A 19,757-nucleotide genomic window follows, 5' to 3' on the forward strand; every position below is an offset into this window, starting at 1 on the left:
AGGCAGTTCAGCTCTAGAGTTCATGTGCTTAAATAACTGTGCCAAATTGTTTCTCAAGGCTAATAAAATGAGAAAAATCCTAGCAGATAGAAAACCATAAAATAAAGCTCCATAAATTAAAGTGTGATGTTCTTCCAAGAATAAACATATTCAATAAAAGGTAACATTTCCTGGGCATTTACTATGTGCCATACACTTTATTTATTTATTTATTTATTTATTTATTTATTTATTTATTTTCATTATGTTATGTTAGTCACCATACAGTACATCATTATGCCATAGATTTTAGATGTATTATGTCTTTTACCCCTCACAATTATCCTGTGATACAGACTCTTTCTTTGTGTTCATTTTAGAGATGACATAACTGAGGCACATAGATTAAGCAATTTGCCCAAGATAAGGGTGTCATTACATAGGGGAACGGAGATTTGAACCCAGGCTTACATTCATAATGCTTATATTTTCCATTTGTCAAAGTGCCAACAGATAAAGATATGATATTTGATATAATTAAGGACACAGGCAATTAGACAGTTGGAAAAATCAATAAATATTCTAATCTCACTTCATACATCAATATAAACTCCGATGAATTAAAGGTTGAAATGTAAAAATCAAACCCACTAAATAAAAACTAATAGGAAAAGGAAAAACATTTACCAATCTTTGAATAAAAGAAAACACAAAGGATAATTTTTAAATTGCACATACTAAAAATTATTAATGAATTTAAAAGTCAAAATATAAACCGGGGAAAAGCTTCAAAAAGATTACAGACATAGTTATATGGAGCTCACAGCAACAGATGTGAAAAAATATTAAGATCACAATAGATAAATTGATAAAAGACATGATTAGATACTTACATGAAAGAAAAAAATGAATGATTAAAAAATAAACCAAAAAATGCAAGTTTTAAGAAATGCTATGTATATTTTATTTAATCAAATTTTCACAGCATTAAAATTAATAATATTCATTGCTGGTATGGATGCAATGATTAATATTTTCTAATATCACTACAAGAAGCAGTAACCAAGACAATCTTTTGAGAAAATAATTTAGTAATATGCATGGAAAGTTTTTAAAAAGCTCAGACATTTTGATACAGTGATTCTCCATAAGAACTCTATTCTAATGAAATAATTGTATTTATTTAGATTATAATAAAGTAAAATGATAAAATATCAGGCAGGCCTTGAAATTATGCATTATAATAATCAGAATCATAATCACAAAAAAGTTTACTATTATGTAAAAAAGCAGTACTAAATATAATAGATTATTACCTCAAAAATGCAAGGTATACAAAAGATTCTCAATTGAATAGAAGGTAGGAAGGGAGAGGAAAGAGAGAAGAAAGTATTGGCAGTAAAACAATAAGACAAAGTTTTAGAAATACATCAAGGTCATAATAAGTTACAACAAATACACATGGATTAAACTAATTTATCTGCTAGAAGACAGGGAATTTCAGAACTTAAACTTCAAAAGCTTTTAGCTAGCATTACTGAGTATCTAGAAGAAATAAAATTATGAAGTAATAATACCAAATGTGGTTATTTCTGTGTGGCATTATGGGTGATCTCTATTATCTTCTTTATATTTTCTACAATCCAAATTTTCCTGTGATTAAGGATACATTACTTTAATGGAAAATAAAGCAAAAATTAAGATGAGTTTATTTTTATGTTTATGTGCATTTCTTTTAAAAGTGATTATTTTGACAATATATCATTTTTTGCATACAATTTTATCCTTGCCCAAATAAATAACAGAATATGTGGAAGTTTCAGTGCAGTATAAATAAAACTATTTTTAAAATTAAGCTCTTTAAGTAAATCAATAAAAGATTCTCTCTGGGTACAGATTTAATAGATTATTTCCTATTTTCTACATCAGAACATGCTACCACTACACTTTTTTGTTGCAGGATGGAAGATAACTTTGTAGGGGATTTCATCTTCAAACTGTGTTTTGTAGCAGCATCCTTAAACCAGAGTGTCTTTTTTAATATCAATCACTCGTATCTGTGGAGAATGCTTAAAAACATCTCTCTTATCCTGTGAATAAACAATGTGAATTGGGCCAGCAGGCAGTTGCAAAGGAAGAAAAGGAATATCAATTCTATAATTACTAGAATTCTCTTATTTGCTTTGGAACACTATGATGCCTGTGCTTTAAGTTTGGGGAAATGTATTTGCATTTTTTTCAGTCCTCTGATTTCAGTAATACTTTTAATTGTCAAGATTTGGACTGAAAAAGAACAGATACCATAACCATATCATCCTTATTTTCTCAAGACCAGAAATAATTAGCAAGTGAATCTAAGGAATACCTCTAACTTAAAAGAGCATACTTCTCATTTGACGAGTCCTTCTCTACCTTGAATGAAAATTAGAAATACCTGGGACTCATACCCATGTCCAGGTTGAAAACCCCAGTTATTCTATCTTGAATGATGATTAAAAATTGCTCAGGTGATGGTAACATATCACCTGAATTGAAAACCACTGCATTGTTAGTGTTCCCTATACCATCTTTGTTTCCCTCACAGTATTGTATAGTAAGTGATGTAGTACGTGATAACTAAAGTTTCTGGAATAAATTAATAAAAGATGATCTTCAGGAATATCTTAAATATACTAATTTATACTAGATTTGCTATAATGAGTCAAATGTAAAATTTAAACAATGAAACCATACAAACCCAAAATGAAAAGTCAAAACCTTTAAAATGTATTTTACTATAAACTATGTTACTTATACTAAATAATGACTATGTTGAATTCAAAGCATTTTAAAAAGAAATTATATGTGCATGTGTATTGGTATTTATATTTCCTTCAGGAGGGCGTGTATATCACATGGGCTTATTGAAGGTGGAATACTATTTTGAGCTCTAACATACCATGAAGTGTGGCACAGACCTTTAGGGTGAGCAACAGGTGAAAAAAGTCCACATAAGATTGTATCCTCTAAAAGGACTAGTCCCTATGGTCCTAGAAGAGAGAATAATCACTCAGTTTTCTGTGTTGCACATTCCAGACAGTATATAAAGAATTCTCTGGGAGAGTGAATCTGAAAGCAAAAATAATCTAGGACATATACCATTTATTTTCACTCTTCACAGCTTTATAATTGTCTACTTTTATTATTGTCAATGACATGTTTCTTCTTGTGTTTTACAGTCCTTTTTTTTTTAGGTTTTATTTATTTATTTGAGAGAGAAAGAGCACAGAGGGAGAGTGAGAGGGAGAAGCAGATTCCCCGCTGAGCAGGGAGCCTGATGTGGGGCTCCATCCCAGGACCCTGGGATCATGACCTGAGCAGAAGACAGATGCTTAACAGACTAAGCCACCCAGGCACCCCCTGTGTAACAGTCTTTGAATCAAATTAAGAAAAGGCACAAATATACTGATGAGATTTATTTAACCCATATGTCTAAATAATCAGAATGAAACACTAATAAAATTTAAAGTATATAAAAATGCTTGCTAGTTCAACTTGTTCTGTAAATATCTATCTGTATGCCTACTTGTCTGATACTTAGTTAGCTCTTTTGTTGACTTATCCAATCATAATCAAGGTTAATTCTTGGAAAATTGAGAAGTGATCCAAATTTATCTTAGGTTATTTTTGCTCCATTTCTATGTATCTTTCTTGTCCCTGTGCCCTTTCTCTCTGACCACCTGATGCCCATTGTAATAAGGCTCCTATCTCCTAGCTTTCTCTTCCCCACAAAAAAATTATTTTCTAATCATTCACAGTAAGTTATAAATGCCATAAAAATCATTTCACAGAGCAGTGTGAAGAAGAAGGGGCAAGAACGATCCCCAGACTGGCCAAAGCCCACCTGCTGCTGTATCCACTCCCCACCCCATCCAGTGCTGTCGCCACCATGCCCAAGAGAAAGCCTGAAGGGGGTGCTAAAGGAGATAAAGCCAAGGTGAAGAATGAGACACAGAGAAGATCTGCAAGGTTATCTGCTAAACCTGTTCCTCCAAAGCCAGAGCCTAAGCCTAAAAAGGCCCCTGCAAAGAATGGAGAGAAGATACCCAAAGGGAAAAAGGGGAAAGCTGATGCTAGCAAGGATGGGAATAACCCTGCAGAAAACGGAGATATCAAAACAGACCAGGCACAGAAAGCTGAAGGTGCTGGAGCTGGCAAGTGAAGTGTGTGCATTTTTTATAACTGTGTACTTCTGGTGATTGTACACTTTGAAATACTATTTTTTAATTAACTTTTATAAAAATGCAGAATTTTGTGTTTTTTTTAAGCTATGTTATTAGCACACAGAACACTTCATTGTTTTGGGAGAAGGACATATGTTACTAATAGAACAGATTGATTCAAAGCTAGATTGATACAAGGGAAAAACCCTTCTAGTTTTGAGAAATTTCCTCGTGGTTCCCAGGAGGATGGATTCCTTGATGTGGACACACATTAGCTACCTTGGCACGAACACCTTGGTGGTGTGAAAAAATTAAAATTCATTTTTTATGTCCTCTTCTGTCTTGAACATAGACTTGACTCCCTTAAACCCAGAGACCTGTTGGAGCCTGAACCCAATAAATGGTTCCCAGTATATCAGGCAATCTGGACTTAACATTGTCACCACTGAGATGGCGTCCCTCAAAAGAGTTCCTTTTTTAGCTTGTGGATATTCAGATTGATAATTCTGCCATTTTCATTTCATTTCCTGACAGTCAGGGTCAGCTTGCGAAAAGTTGTTAAACAACATGCTAAGTGTGAACTGTCAACCTTCACTCTAAACTTTTCCCTGTTTAGAGCACCACATGAAGACTTCATTGGGTTTTACAGTGGCTTTCTAATGTTGGTAGTCCATTGAAGAGGGAGTTTGAAAGTTGTTGTATACTGTTGACAATTGTCTGCCCATGTACTGCCTAAAATACCATGATTGTGTATGAAAAGGATCTTTAATAAAGCTGGATATAGTTCGGCTTGGAAAAAAAATCATTTTACATATCCAAAAATAAATCATATTGTGCAAAGGAGGCAAATGGTCTAAACTGAATATATAGAACGTAAGCAATTTTTCTCCAGCTACAAATGCCTGAAATGTGAAATTAGGTTCATCAAATTTTCTTTCTAATCAGACTCTATTAATCAGAATTCAAATTGGACAAAATTTGGACAAAAGGATATACAATAATCACATACTCAAGATCTATATGAATGAGTGTGGTAATATTTTATACACAATGCTACCAAACTAGTAACTGTGAAACTCTTATGTTATCTATTTTCGATTTCCTGATTACTCTTAAAAAGTAACGACCCATTTTTGTAAGAAAATGGCTATAGCCGTGGTTTATAAAATAGAGGTCCCACAGGGTGTTTAAAATTCTTTTAAGTGAAATGCAACCACATTATTTCTCAGACTTAAGTACTTATTAAACAGATCTCTGATGGAATTTATTTGGTATAGGGGTGCCATGAATAAAAATGACTGGGATATTAAGGGTGATGTAATTTGAAAAAGTTTGGGAACCTCTGGGCCATAGTATAACTCTAAATCATGTGTAACCATGAAAATACCTCATACTGGAATAGCTAATTGATCACCAAGCTCATCATCATCATCACCACCAACAATAGCTAATTAATCAGCAAGTTCTACCAAGTTAATATTGAAAAATTTTGCACTCTTTCCATTTCAATTTATATAGATCAAATTCATACAATTTATAGCAATAGTATTTGATCTTCCTGTCACCAGGCTTTCTTTCTTCCAATCCATTTTACATACTGCTATCATATAACAACCTTAAAAAAATGTTTGGATTGATTTCAGCCTCCAAAATCCACATTGCACTCGGTGTACTCTGTCAGTTTCTGTCTCTCTGTCTTTCTCTCCCCATAATACAAAAAAAATTTCCTCTGGGAAACAACCCTTCCTCAATTCTTATTTATGTGGATATGGGGAATAATACATAGGTTCTATGCCCAGCCAGCCATAATATTAAATTACTGAATTATTTTATCCATAGGAGTTATGGTTCAGGGATAGGCTTGTGATCCACACCTGTAAATCTGTATAATTCTATTCCTTTAGCCATAGTAATTGGCTCAGAGATGAGTTTGTGACTCAAGTTTCAAGCATAAAATATAGTAACTTTATTCAGAAGTCAACAGAAATTTGTCTCTTTTTTTCTGGACTTAATCCTAGGAGGATGTAAACCTACAACTGACAGAAAGTAACACATGGAGCCTAGGATTAAAAACAGAGTTCAGAGAAAGATAAAAGCCAATTCCTTATTATATCATCTGTACCTCCAGGATATTCCCAAAGCCCTCTTTACTAAACTTTTCAGTGACATGTACTGGTACGAATCCTTTCTTTCTTCAGTTAGCTATAGTTGGGTTATCCAAAAATGATCAGCAAAGGAGTATTAAGTGATGCACAATCTTTCACTATGCCATTTACTCGCTTAAGAGTAAATTCTTTTTTGCCCAGAACACCAATTGCAAATATCCTGGCTAATGACTAAAATCTGTCTTTTCTAAAACTTTCACTTCTATATCATTTAAACAAAAATCTGTTTGTACCCTACACTCCAGCCAAGTGATTTATCACTACTAAAAACATGGCTTTGCTTTACTTAGTAAATTTATTTGTATCCACTTAGGAAGGAAGGAAGAAATCTATCTATCCATAAGAACTAAGCAAAAGAGAATCCTCTTCCTAAAAAAACTTCCTAAATCATGGAACTCACAATGATCTTTCAACCTCTAATATCTAATTTATTCTAGATTTCTTGATTACTCAACAAAGAGTTGCTGAATGAATACATATTCTTAGTATGTATCAACTAAATAATTAGCCTTTTCTTTATTGATATTGTCTTATTTCTCTATTGATAGTATTTTGTTTATATTTATCACCCCAAGCAAATTGCTCCCAAAAAAGAACACTTTGTATTATAATACTCTGTATTCCTTAGAGCAATCAGCACCAAACTCCTTGAAGCACAAGTATTATTACAGATATTTTTACAATTTATATTTAGTTTACTCAATAATGTTAATTATTTTCAGATAGCATACAATTATCACTAAGAACTATTTGCTTCTAAAGAGTTAACTATTTTTTTCTTGTCACAAACCTATAAATGTACAACAACCTATAAACAAACTATGAAATAAAATTGTACTCAAGCTAAAAGTCACAATATATGTAGGATTGATTATAGTGAAAAACTTACGTATCTCTATGATCTTCTTATCCTCTCTTATTAGAGAAGACTGTATTTTACTTCTATACATAGGAAATCAAGAACAAGACTGAGAGAATTTTCTTATTCCAGTCTTCAGTTAGTTTTTCAATTTCCCTCCTTGTTTCCTGACACATATGTCTTGCTATTTTGTGGTGATAATATTAGTCCCTTCTTCAATCCTAATCTCACTTCTTTCCTGATTTTCCTCCTCTCGTTCCTAATCTCAACCACTTGATTCATTTTGCATAACATGTAAGAAAGGACAGAGAAAAAGAGGACCACTCTGGGTGCAGTTTAAAATGCTCCAATTAATTTCTTCTTGGGAATCCCATGTCTTGTATTTCTTCAAGCAGCAAGATCTTTGTGGTTTTCTGAGATTTTTTTTTACTAAGCTAAGGGATTCTAAGAGAACATATAAATAAATAAATAAATGGAATTTTCTTTTTTGTAGGAGGGCTAAAGAAAATCTTCTGAGTAGTAGTAGTAAATAAAATACTGATTAGATGATTACTCTTCCTAAAGAGAGGTTCATGAATATTCTATAAGGAAAGGACAAACGGTGCTGTGTATAGTAGTTGATAAATGATTTAATATATGTAATTAAGGTCATCATAATGCTTCAAAATCTCAACTTGAAGAGCCATGACATTGATTTAGCTCTTGCACATGAGCCACCTCCAAGGCACAGCTTAGTTACTAATCAATCTCTTAATAAACCAAGGCAGGGAGATCTGACCTCACTGCCCTTCAGACTCCCCAGTCATGTTGATTTTCTTTTTATAATATTATTAATTTTACATGGAATTCAGAAATTAATCCAAAACATCTCATGAGAAGCTAAATAGTAGTAAACAAGTCTAATTAACACATAGAAAGTACATTAAGCATGTCAACTTCCTGAAGATTAAGATGATCTCTTCCTTTGAAAAGAAACATTTTCAAATATGTTTAGGTTCCTTACTTTGATTCTTTCACACACAAAAAAAATTCTAGAGTAAAAATCATATTCTATGAAAATTTATTTAAACAATTGCTGCAAGATGTTATGGTTGCATTTCTTAATTAATCATGAGTCTATTTAATTGACCATACATACCATTTTGGGTGTTAACCTAGAATGGTTACTGAATGCACAGTAGCAATTGCAAAAAAACCTCAAGGTATAAGCTTTAAATGTTGATGTAGAAAATGCTTATTAAATATCCCTGATTAGAGGAGGTGGGGGGACCCTAAGTTTGTCTTGTCACTCAAATATAGCTAGATAGTTATCAAATCAATGGTCTGAAGATCCCCTGGGTCACAAGAAGAATGCGTGGTGTTTAAATGCTGCACTGTTCCCAGGGATAGGAGCATGGAAGCTGGATGGGAACAGTGAGTCTAGGTGCCAGCTTTCTGCTCTGTATTGCTCTAAGAGCCACTGTGCAGTTGTGCAACTGCTTTGCTGGGAGGGGTTCAACAAATGGCAGAAACATGGTGAGATACTCCCTGGTAGGAAAGGTGGGGATCCATGCTGTAGGAGTCCCTAAAATTTGGAGTTTTGAAACTCAGTCATGTGCCTGAGATAAAAAAGCTGGAACACAGGCAGGGTAAATACAGGGTTCTGATGGAAACCAGGGAGACAACAGTCATTGATCGCTCTTCTGTAAGGGTTCACTGAAGGATGGAGGGCACAAGTTTTCAGCTCCAGGGTAGAGAGCAGGGTGCTGCCATATTCATTCCATCCATCAGTGTTGAAAGCTTTCAAAGAGCAACCTAGTGGAGTCCAGAGCTGCTTACACCAAGACTGCCTCCCTGTGCACTGGAGGTGCATTTCCACTAGGGCAAGTCCACCTGAGAATCAGTGCAACAGGTCCTTCCCCCAGAAGACCAGCACAAACAACACACTCACACCAAGTTTATTGATCATAGGGGGCTATAAAGCTTCAGCTCTAGGGGAAAATAGTATCTAGCCTCCTTTGTACTTTTATTCTTTATTTTTTATTATTTTTTCATTTCAGTTCTTTTTTTTCAATTTTTTACTTTTTTAAAATTTTTATATATGCTTTAATTTTTATTTTTGTTTCCTTTCATTGTATTTTATTTTATATATATGTATATATATATATTTTTTTTTTCATTCCTTCTTATTTTGGGATCTAGTTTCTTTTAATAAGCAGACCACAACACACCCAGGATCTAGTGTTTTGTTGTTGCTGTTTTTGTTGTTGTTGTTGTTGTTATTGTTTTTTTTTTGTTTGCTTTTTTCTTTTTCTTTCTTCTTTCTTTTCTGGACAAAATGACAAGATGGAGAAATTCACCCCAAAAGAAAAAGCAGGAGGCAGTACTCACAGCCAGGGATTTAATCAATACAGATATAAGTAAGATGTCTGAACTAGAATTTAAAACAACGATTATAAAGACCCTAGCTGGTCTTGAAAAAGCTAGAAGACTCTAGAGAATCCTTTACTGTAGAGATAAAAGAACTAAAATCTAGTCAGGCCAAAATTAAAAATGCTATAAGCAAGATACAGAACCACATAGAGACCATAAAAATGAGGATGGACAAAACTGAGGATTATGTAAAATAATGAAGCTGAAAAGAAGAAGGAAAGAAAATTATTAGATCACAAAGGTAGACTTAGGGAAATCTGCGATTCCATATAATGAAATAATATCTGAATCATAGGATTCCCAGAAGAAGAGCAAGAAAAGGGGGCAGAAGGTTTATTTTAACAAAGAATAGCTGAGAACTACCCTAATCTGGGGAAGGAAACAGGCATTCAAGTCCAAGAGGCAGAGAGAACGCCCCTCAAAATCAACAAAAACAGCTCACCATCAAGACATTTCATAGTGAAACTTGCAAAATACAAAGATAAAGAAGAATTCTGAAAGCAGCTTGTGAGAAAAGGTGCTTAACCTGCAAGGGTAAACACATAAAGCTGGCAGCAGACCTGTTCACAGAGACTTGGCAGGTCAGACAGGAGAGGCATGATACATTCAACATGTTAAATGGGAAAAATATGCAGCCAAGAATACTTTATCCAGCAAGGCTGTCATTCAGAATAGAAGGAGAGATAAAGAGTTTCCAAGACAAACAAAAGCTAAAGTAGTTCATGAACACTAAACCAGCCATGCAAGAAATATCAAAGGGGAGCCTTTGAGGAGAAAAAGAGACCCAAAGTAACAAGAACTAGAAAGAAAGAGAGACAATATAGAGAAACAGTGACTTCATAGGTAATGCAATGCCACTAAATTCATATCCTTCAATAATTACTCGGAATGCAAATGGACTAAATGCTCCAATCAAAAGACATAGGGCATCAGAATGGATAAAAAAAGAAGACCCACTGATATTCTGTCTACAAGAGACTCATATACCCAAAGATACCTTCAGGCTGAAAGTAGGGGGTGAAGAACCATTTATCATGCTAATGGATATCAAAAGAAAGCTGGAGTAGCCATCCTTATATCAAACTAGATTTAAAACAGACACTATAATAAGAGAATAAGGAGGAACTATATCATAATAAAGGGTCTATCCAACAAGAAGATATAATAATTGTTAATATTTATGCCCCTAACTTGGATGCAGCCAAATATATAAATCAATTAATAACAAAATTAAAGAAATTCTTTGATAATAATACAATAATAGCAGGGGACTTTAACACTCAACTCACAGCAAAGGACAGATCATCTAAACAGAAGGTCAACAAGGAAACAAGGGCTTTGAATGACCCACTAGACCATATGGACTTAACAGAAATATTCAGAGCATTTCATCCTAAAGCAGCAGAGTAGACATTCTTTTCAAGTGCACATGGACCATTCTCTAGAATAGATCACATACTGGGTCACAAATCAGGACTCAACTGGTACAAAAAGGTTGAGATCATATCATGCATATTTTCAGACCACAATGCTATGAAACTTCAAGTCAACCACAAGAAAATATTTAGGAGGACCACAAATACATGGAGGTTAAAAAACATCCTACTAAAGAATGAATGGGTCAACCAGGAAATTAAAGAAGAATTAAAAAAATACATGGAAGCAAGTGAAAATGAAAACACAACAGTCCAAAACCTTTGGGATGCAGCAAAGATTGTCCTAAGAGGGAACTATATAGCAGTACATCCTCAAGAAGCAAGAAAAGTCTCAAATACACAACCTAACCTTACACCTAAAGGAGCTGGAAAATGAACAGCATATAAAGGCTAAATCCAGCAAAAGAAGGGAAATAATAAAGATTAGAGCACAAACCAATGACATAGAAATCAAAAAAAACAGTAGAACAGATGAACAAAACTATTAGCTGCTTCTTTGAAAAAATTAACAAGGTTGATAAACCCCTAGTGAGGCTTATCAAAAAGAAAAGAGAAAGGACCCAATAAATAAAATCATGAATGAAAGAGAAGAGATCACAACCAACACCGCAGAGATACAATTATAAGAAAATATTATGAGCAATTATATGCCAACAAATCAGGCAATCTGGAAGAAATGGATAAATTCCTAGAAACATATAAACTACCAAACTGAAACAGGAAGAAACAGAATAACAGGCCCATAACCAGCAAAGCAATTGAAGCGGTAATCAAAAATCTCCCCACAAACAAGAGTCCAGGGCTGGGTGGCTTCTCAGGGGAATTCTACCAAACGTTTATTTATTTTTTTAAAAAGATTTTATTTATTTATTTGTCAGAGAGAAAGAGAGAGAGAGCACAAGCAGGGGGAATGGCAGGCACAGGGAAAAGCAGGCTTCCTGTCGAGCAAGGAGCCCGATGCAGGACTTGAACCCAGGACCCTGGGATCATGACCTAAGCCAAAGGCAGACACTTAACTGACTGAGCCACCCAGGCATCCCAACTACAAAACATTTAAATAAGAAATAATATCTATTCTTCTGAAACTGTTCAAAAAATCAGAAATGGAAGGAAAACTTCCAAACTCATTCTATGAGGACAGCATTACCTTGATCCCAAAACCAGAAAAACACCATTAAAAAGGAGAAATACAGATCAATATCCCTGTTGAACATGGATGCAAAATTCTCAACAAGACACTAGGTAATCGGATCCAACAGTATATTAAAAGGATTATTCACCACGACCAAGTGGGATTTATTCCTGGGCTACAAGGATGGTTCAACATACACAAATCAATCAACATGATACACCACATTAATAAAAGAAAGGATAAGAACCATATGATCCTCTCAATAGATGCAGAAAAAGCATTTGACAAAATACATCATCCTTTCTTGATAAAAACCCTCAATAAAGTAGGGATGGGGGAAAATACCTCAACATCCTAAAGGCATATAGGAGAGACCCACAGCTAAGATGATCCTCAATGGGGAAAGACAGAGATTTTCCCCCAAGTTCAGGAACATGAAAGGGATGTCCATTCTTACCACTGTTGTTCAACATAGTACTGGAAGTCCTAGCTCAGCAATCAGACAAAAAGAAGAAATAAAAGGCATCTAAATCAGCAAAGAAGTCAAATTTTCACTCTTCGCAGATGACATGATACTCTATGTAGAAAACCTGAAAGACTCCACTAAAAAACTGCCAGAACTGATACAGAAATTCAGCAAAGTCGCAGTATATAAAATCAATGCACAGAAGTCTGTTGCATTTCTATACACCAATAATGAAGCAACAGAAAGAGAAATCAAGTAATGAATCCCATTTACAATTGCACCCAAACCAATAAGATACCTAGGAATAAACCTAACCAAAGAGGTAAAAGATCTGTACTCTGGAAACTATAGAAAACTTAGGAAGGAAATTAAAGAGGACACAAATAAATGGAAAAACTTTCCATGCTCATGGATTGGAAGAAAAAATATTGTTAAAATGTCTATACTACCCAGAGCAAACTACACATTTAATGCAGTCCCTATCAAAATACCACCAGCATTTTTCACAGAGCTAGAGCAAACAATCCTGAAATTTGTGTGGAACCACAAAAGACCCCAAATAGCCAAAGCAATCCTGAAAAAACAAAGCTGAAGGCATCACGATTCCAGACTTCAAGCTACATTTCAAAGCTCTAGTCCTCAAGACAATAGGTACTCTCACAAAAACAGACACATAGATCAATGGAACAGACTAGAAAACCCAGAAATGGACCCTCAACTCTGCAGTCAACTAATCTTTGACAAAGCAGGAAAGAATATCCAATGGAAAAAGGACAGTCTCTCCAACAAATGATGTTGGGAAAATTGGACAGCCACATGCAGAATGAAACTGGACCACTTTCTTACATCATATACAAAAATAAACTCAAAATGGACGAAAGACCTACATGTGAGACAGGAATCCATCAAAATCCTAGAGGAGAACACAGGTAGCAACCTCTGTGACCTTGGCCACAGTAACTTCTTGCTAGACACGTCTCCAGAGGCAAGGGAAACAAAAGCAAAAATGAACTATTGGGACTTCATCAGGATAAAAAGCTTCTGCACAGCAAAGAAAACAATCAACAAAACTAAAAGAAAACCTATGGAATGGGAGAAATATTTGCAAATGACATATCTAATAAAGAGTTAATATCCAAAATCTATAAAGAACTTAACAAACGCAACACCCAAAAAATAAAAAATCCAGTAAAGAAATGGGCAGAAGACACTAACAGATTTATCCAAAGACATACAAATGGCTAACAGACACATGAAAAATTGTTCAACATCACTCAGCATCAGGGAAATACAAATCAAAACCACAATGAGATATCAACTCACACCTGTCAGAATGCTTAAAATAACAAATCAGGAAACAACAGATGTTGGCGAAGATGCGGAGAAAGGGGAACCCTCCTACACTGTTGGTGAGAATGAAAACTGGTACAGCCACTCTGTTAAAGTTAAAAATATTACTAATACAAAAAGTTAAAAATAAAACTACCCTATGATCCAGCAATAGCACTGCTAGGTATTTAACCAAAGGATATATAAATAGTGATTCAAAGGGGCACATGCACCCCAATGTTTACAGCAGCAATGTCCACAATAGCCAAAGTATGGAAAGAGTCCAGATGTCCATCAATGGATGAACAGATAAAGAAGATGTGGTACACACACACACACACACACACACACACACACACACACACACAAAATGGAATATTACTCAGCCATCAAAAAGAATGAAATCTTGTCATGACGTGGGTAGAACTGAAGTGTATTATGCTAAGCAAAACAAGTCAGTCAGAGTAAGACAAATACCATATGATTTCACTCATATGTGGAATTTAAGAAACAAAACAGTTGAACATAGGGGAAGGGAAGGAAAAATAAAATAAGATAAAAACAGAGAGGGAGGCAAACCATAAGAGACTCTTAAGTATAGGGAACAAACTGAGGGTTGCTGAAGGGGAAGTGGGTAGGGAATGGGGTAACTGCATGATGGGCATTAAAGAGGGCACCTGATATAATGAGCGGTGGGTGTTAAATGCAACTGATGAATCACTAAATTCTAGCCCTGAAACTAATAATACATTATATGTGAACTACCTTGAATTATAAAATATAAAATAATAAAATAAAATGAAATAAAATAAAATAAAAGTAAAATAAAAAAATAAATTAAATAAAATAAAATATATATTTTTTAAAATCCCTGACCTTCACTGAGTCCACAGTGGGAGAATTAAATGTAAGTGTTAAGCTAGACATAATGGCACATTGGCAGTGGTGAGGACTGTTGAAGGGAAAATATGTCAAGATGTTCAGAGAAGAAGGTTACAAACTAAGAAAGCTCACTGGATATCCACAATTATTTTGGTGAAATTCAGTTCTTACAGCAACTCAACACCAAATGACTAATCATGATAGAAAATGAAAATACACTTGAATTTTAGGTTTTGAAACATTATACACAAATAGTTCAAATTTATCTAGGCTAAATTTTAAAGAAAATAATGCATAGAGGCAAACATACTGGATTTACCAGTTCCTTTACAAATGTACTGAACTCATGAAAAGTATATCATCACAAAGGTCTTTTATCAGAGTTTGTTAAAAGAGGAAAATGATATGTGTCCTACAGATATACAATTATACTTCTGTCTTCAGGAAGCAGAGAAATCTCTTGTTGCTGCAGGTGGGAAAAAGAAAAGAAAGAAAAGCTAATAACTAAAATATATTCAGTACATATATTTAATAGAAAGTGTTTTGGTATACAAATAAACATATTAAAATATTTTAATAACCATAATGGAGGGTTGTTTTTTTTACTTCTGTGATGATTTAATTATATTTCCCTTATGAAAGCATTATGCTGTATTAAAAATTTTTGAAAATAAAGATGGCCACATTGATAGTTTAGTCCCACTTCTAGTAAAGAAGACACATCATTTTAGGATGTGAATATCACTCAATGCTAGTTGATTAAATTTTCCACGACATTCTATAAAGTTTTATATCCAGTTTACAAAGTGTTGGGTATTTTTTCTTCAGAGTATTCTTGTTACTTTGATTTCAAGTCAATGAACATATCATTACAAAAATATGCTTTTTAAAATTTGGTTCTAGATGACTACAAAAGGGCTTAAGCATTTGAATTTTTTTTCTCTCACACGCTACATCTAAAAAACAAATCTAGTAAAATGGATGCATAGTGGCATCAATCCTAGTAAACTTATAGTATGCATCACAGATTAGAAAATCTTAAACAGTAAGTTCTGTTTTTACTAAAAAACATTAGCAATATTAACTGTGGCTATTTTAAGTTTTCCAAGGTCTTAGAAATAACAATTATGGGACGCCTGGGTAGCTTAGTCAGCTAAGTGTCTGCCTTCTGCTCAGATCATGATCCCAGGATCATGGGTTCGAGTCCCTAATTGGGCTCCTTGCTCAGCAGGGAGCCTGCTTCTCCCTCTGCCTGCCATTCCCCTGCTTGTGCTCTCTCTCTCCCTCTGACAAATAAATAAAATAAAATCTTAAAAAAAATAAAGAACATTCATACCCCAAATTAAAAATAAAAGTTTCGTGATAAAAGTCATCATTAGACTCAAAAAATATGTATTTTTACCCTAAGAGAGACATTTTGACCTTCAAGTGTGATCAAAAAGGAGAGGTGTTGGTAAGTTAACATAATTTCCTTAAAAGTCAAGAATAAGAATGTCTGCTCGTACTCCTTCTATTCAATATTACACTTGAGCGTTGTACAACAAGGTCAGAAAAATAAATAAAAGAAGGACTAGGAAGGAGGAAAGAAAAATTTCATTATTCACAGACAATATGATTGTCTAAACAGAAAACATGAAAGACAAATTACAGATTAAAACTAATAATAGGACAGCAATTTTCTTCATATAAGATCAATTCTAAAAACCAGGTGCAGTCCTATAAACAAGGAGGAAACAATTAAAGTGTGATTTTAAAAATATCTACATTAGCAACAAAACTATTAGACATTTAGGAAAAATTTTCCCAAAAGTAGTATGAAACCCTTCTGAAGAAAATTGCAAGACTTATTAAAAGAGTTTGAAAAATTGCTAATTAAACAAAGAAATATTGTTAAATGTCCAAGAATAAGAAAACTCAATATAATAAAGATTTCAATTTACTCTCAAATTAATCTATAAATTCAATACAATTCCAATCAAAATATCAACAGAGTTTGGTAGGGAATTTAGTAAGATGATTTTAAAACTTATGTTGAAGAGCAAATAGCCAGGAAGAGTCAAGACAAAAAGAAATGGGTGGGGTCCTTACTTTAGAATAACCATGATTTATTATAATGTTATAATAATTAAGACAGTTCAGTAACAATGCAGGGTGGAACAACAAATCATTGGATCAATAGAGAAAGTCCAGAAACAGACCCACCACTCAAGGAGACCAGATAAATGATAGAAATAGCCCTGTAACTACAAGGGGGAGGATCAATTATTTAATAATTTGGAGCTGGAGCAACTGATGATCCAACCAATGATGACCCTGCCCTCACATTAATTCCAAGTTTAGTAAAGAAAATAATTCATGGGCGCCTGGGTGGCTCAGTTGGTTAAGTGCCTGCTTTCAGCTCAGGTTTATGATCCTGGAGTCCCAGGATTGAGTCCCTCACTGGGCTCCCTGCTCAGCAGGGAGTCTGCTTCTCCCTCTGACCCTCCTCCCTTTCATGTGCTCTCTCTCTCTCTCATTCTCTCCCTCTCAAATAAATAAATAAAATCTTTTAAAAAAATAATTCACAGCCCAAAATTTCAAAACTTTTAGAGAAAAAATAGAAATATATTTATGACCTCATAATGGGAAAGAATTTCTTTAAAAAATAAAAGCACAAATTAATATGGAAACGGTTTATAAATTTCGGTATATTAAAAAAAAACAAAAAACCTTCTATTCATCAAAAGACACCAGAAACAAAGTAAAACAACATGCTAGAGCTCAAGGGAACCTATTTGTGATTCACTTTAACTACCAAAATTTTTATGTCCAGAATATGTTGAAAAAAGCCACATAATCAATAAAGGAAAAGACAAAAGAGAAAAAAAATTAGGAAGTAAGCAGAGACTTTGACCAAGCAACTTAAAGAAGATGAAAACTGTAAAGTCGATAAATATATAGAAAGATGCTTAATCTCACTAGTAAATAGAAATAAGTAAAACAAAACCATAATAGAATGTCCTTAAACACTCATCAATTTGCAAATATTTAAAGATTTTTAAAATACTAAGTGATGGTGAGAAAAGAGCAACACACTCACTTAGGAAAAATAAATGGTTACTGATTTTATAAGCCAGTTTGCCAAAATCTGGTGAAGTTGAAAATACATATGCCATATGTCCTAGAAATGTCATTCCTAGCTATAAACCCTAGCACCATGATACTTAAATTATACAGAAAGTTAAAAAACTAAACATGCAACTACCATGTGACCCAGCAATTGCATTCCTGGACATTTGTCCCAGAGAAGTACAAAAACAAGTTCAAACAAAAACTTAAAAATAAACAATCATAGCAGTTTTATATGTAATAGCCAAAAAAGTGGAAATACTCAAAATGTCCTTCCACAGGTGAATTGTTAAGAAAACTGTGGTACATCCATACCCTGAAATACCACTAACAATAAAAAGGAATAAACTATTTATACATGCAACAACTTAGATGAATCTTCAGAGAATTATGCTAAATGAAAAAAGTCAATTCCCCCAAATTTACATACCATATAAGTCCATATACATAATATTCTTGAAATGACAAAATTATAGAAATGGAAAATAGATTAGTGGTTGCCAGAGTTTGAGAAGAGAATCAGTGGGAGGGAAATGGATGTGGCTATAGGAGGGATCCTTGTGGTAATGGAAATGTTCCATATCTTGACTATATTAATGTTGATCCCAGTTGTCGTATTGTTTTATGGTTTTGCAAGATATTATCACTGGGAGAAAATGGGTAAATGAGATTGTTCTGTATTACTTTTTACAACTGCATGCCAATTTAAAATTGCCTCAAAAGTTTAAATAAAAATAAGATTTGGGGCGCCTGGGTGGTTCAGTCAGTTGAGCATCTGACTCTTGATTTTGGCTCAGGTCATGATCTCAGGGTTGTGAGATCGAGCCCCACGTTGGGCTCTGTGCTCAACCAAGAGTTTTCTTGAGATTCTCTCTCTCTGCCTCTCTTTCCCTCTCTCTCTAAAACAAATAAATAAATCTTTAAAATAAATAAGAATTAAAAATATTTATGTATAGACCCTATCCCCAGAGATTTTGAGTCAGCTGATCTGGAGGGAAAATTTGGCATACATCATTTTTAAGTGCCTAGATAAATCTGATATTCAGACAGGACTGAGATGGGTCTTAGAGCTACCGTCATGTGTATGCCTAAATAGATGTGTGGTTAAGAAAACGGACTCTTGAGCCTGATTGTCAAATTGATTTCTAGCAACAGCATGTACTAACTGTGTGAAGTTGATGGAGTTTCCTTATCTACATTACATTCAATAATAGTACTTACTATAAATTGTTGTGGGACTAAGTGATTCAGTCACTTATGTAAGTCACTTAGAACAGTGTCTGAAACATAATAAACACTAGAAAAGTGTTTTATATTACTTTCATCATCTTATTATTACTTAGAAGTTTATAAAAATTTGTAAACAAACTTAAATATACATCAATAAGAGAACAGAGGAAACCAGTTTCATTCATAAAATAGAATACAGTATACTAGTGAAATTTAAAAAGCTAGAAGTTTATGTACCAATTATAATGACTTTTGCAAAAGTCATGAAAAGTAGGTTATAGAAAAAATATAATTGATCTCATTCATTTAAAAATTTGAAAATGTTTCTAGATATTGTTTAATAATATATATACCTGTAGTGAATAATAAAAGTAGGTATGAGAAGGATAAATATTTAAATTTTAAAATAGCTATATCTGTGAAGGACAGAGATGAATATAATCAGGAATAGGTGCATGTGTGTTTCCATTGCATTTATAATGCTCTATCTTTTCAAGTTCATTGTGAGTACTTTGATATTAAATTATCTTCATAACTTTTATATATCTGAAGTATTT

The 19,757-nt window shown here is 33.8% G+C and overlaps 2 protein-coding genes across 3 annotated transcripts in view; one reads left to right on the top strand and one right to left on the bottom strand.

The window, feature by feature from the left end:
- The window catches only part of CNTN1 (contactin 1), a 362,269-nt gene that overhangs the window by 193,728 nt on the left and 148,784 nt on the right, over positions 1–19,757 (bottom strand). The window lies entirely within an intron of this gene.
- On the top strand, positions 3,337–9,238 carry LOC116642135 (non-histone chromosomal protein HMG-17-like). Its single transcript, XM_032420207.1, has one exon. It carries the CDS (start codon positions 3,908–3,910, stop codon positions 4,178–4,180), a length of 273 nt encoding a protein of 90 aa, XP_032276098.1. The 5' UTR covers positions 3,337–3,907; the 3' UTR covers positions 4,181–9,238.

This window comes from Phoca vitulina, unplaced genomic scaffold, assembly GCF_004348235.1.
Source record: "Phoca vitulina isolate PV1807 unplaced genomic scaffold, GSC_HSeal_1.0 scaffold23, whole genome shotgun sequence".
Taxonomy (NCBI): Eukaryota; Metazoa; Chordata; class Mammalia; order Carnivora; family Phocidae; genus Phoca; species Phoca vitulina.

Bases quoted from the DNA above. Each gene is read 5' to 3' on its own strand.
- LOC116642135 (XM_032420207.1), top strand. From the start codon at position 3,908: ATGCCCAAGAGAAAGCCTGAAGGGGGTGCTAAAGGAGATAAAGCCAAG.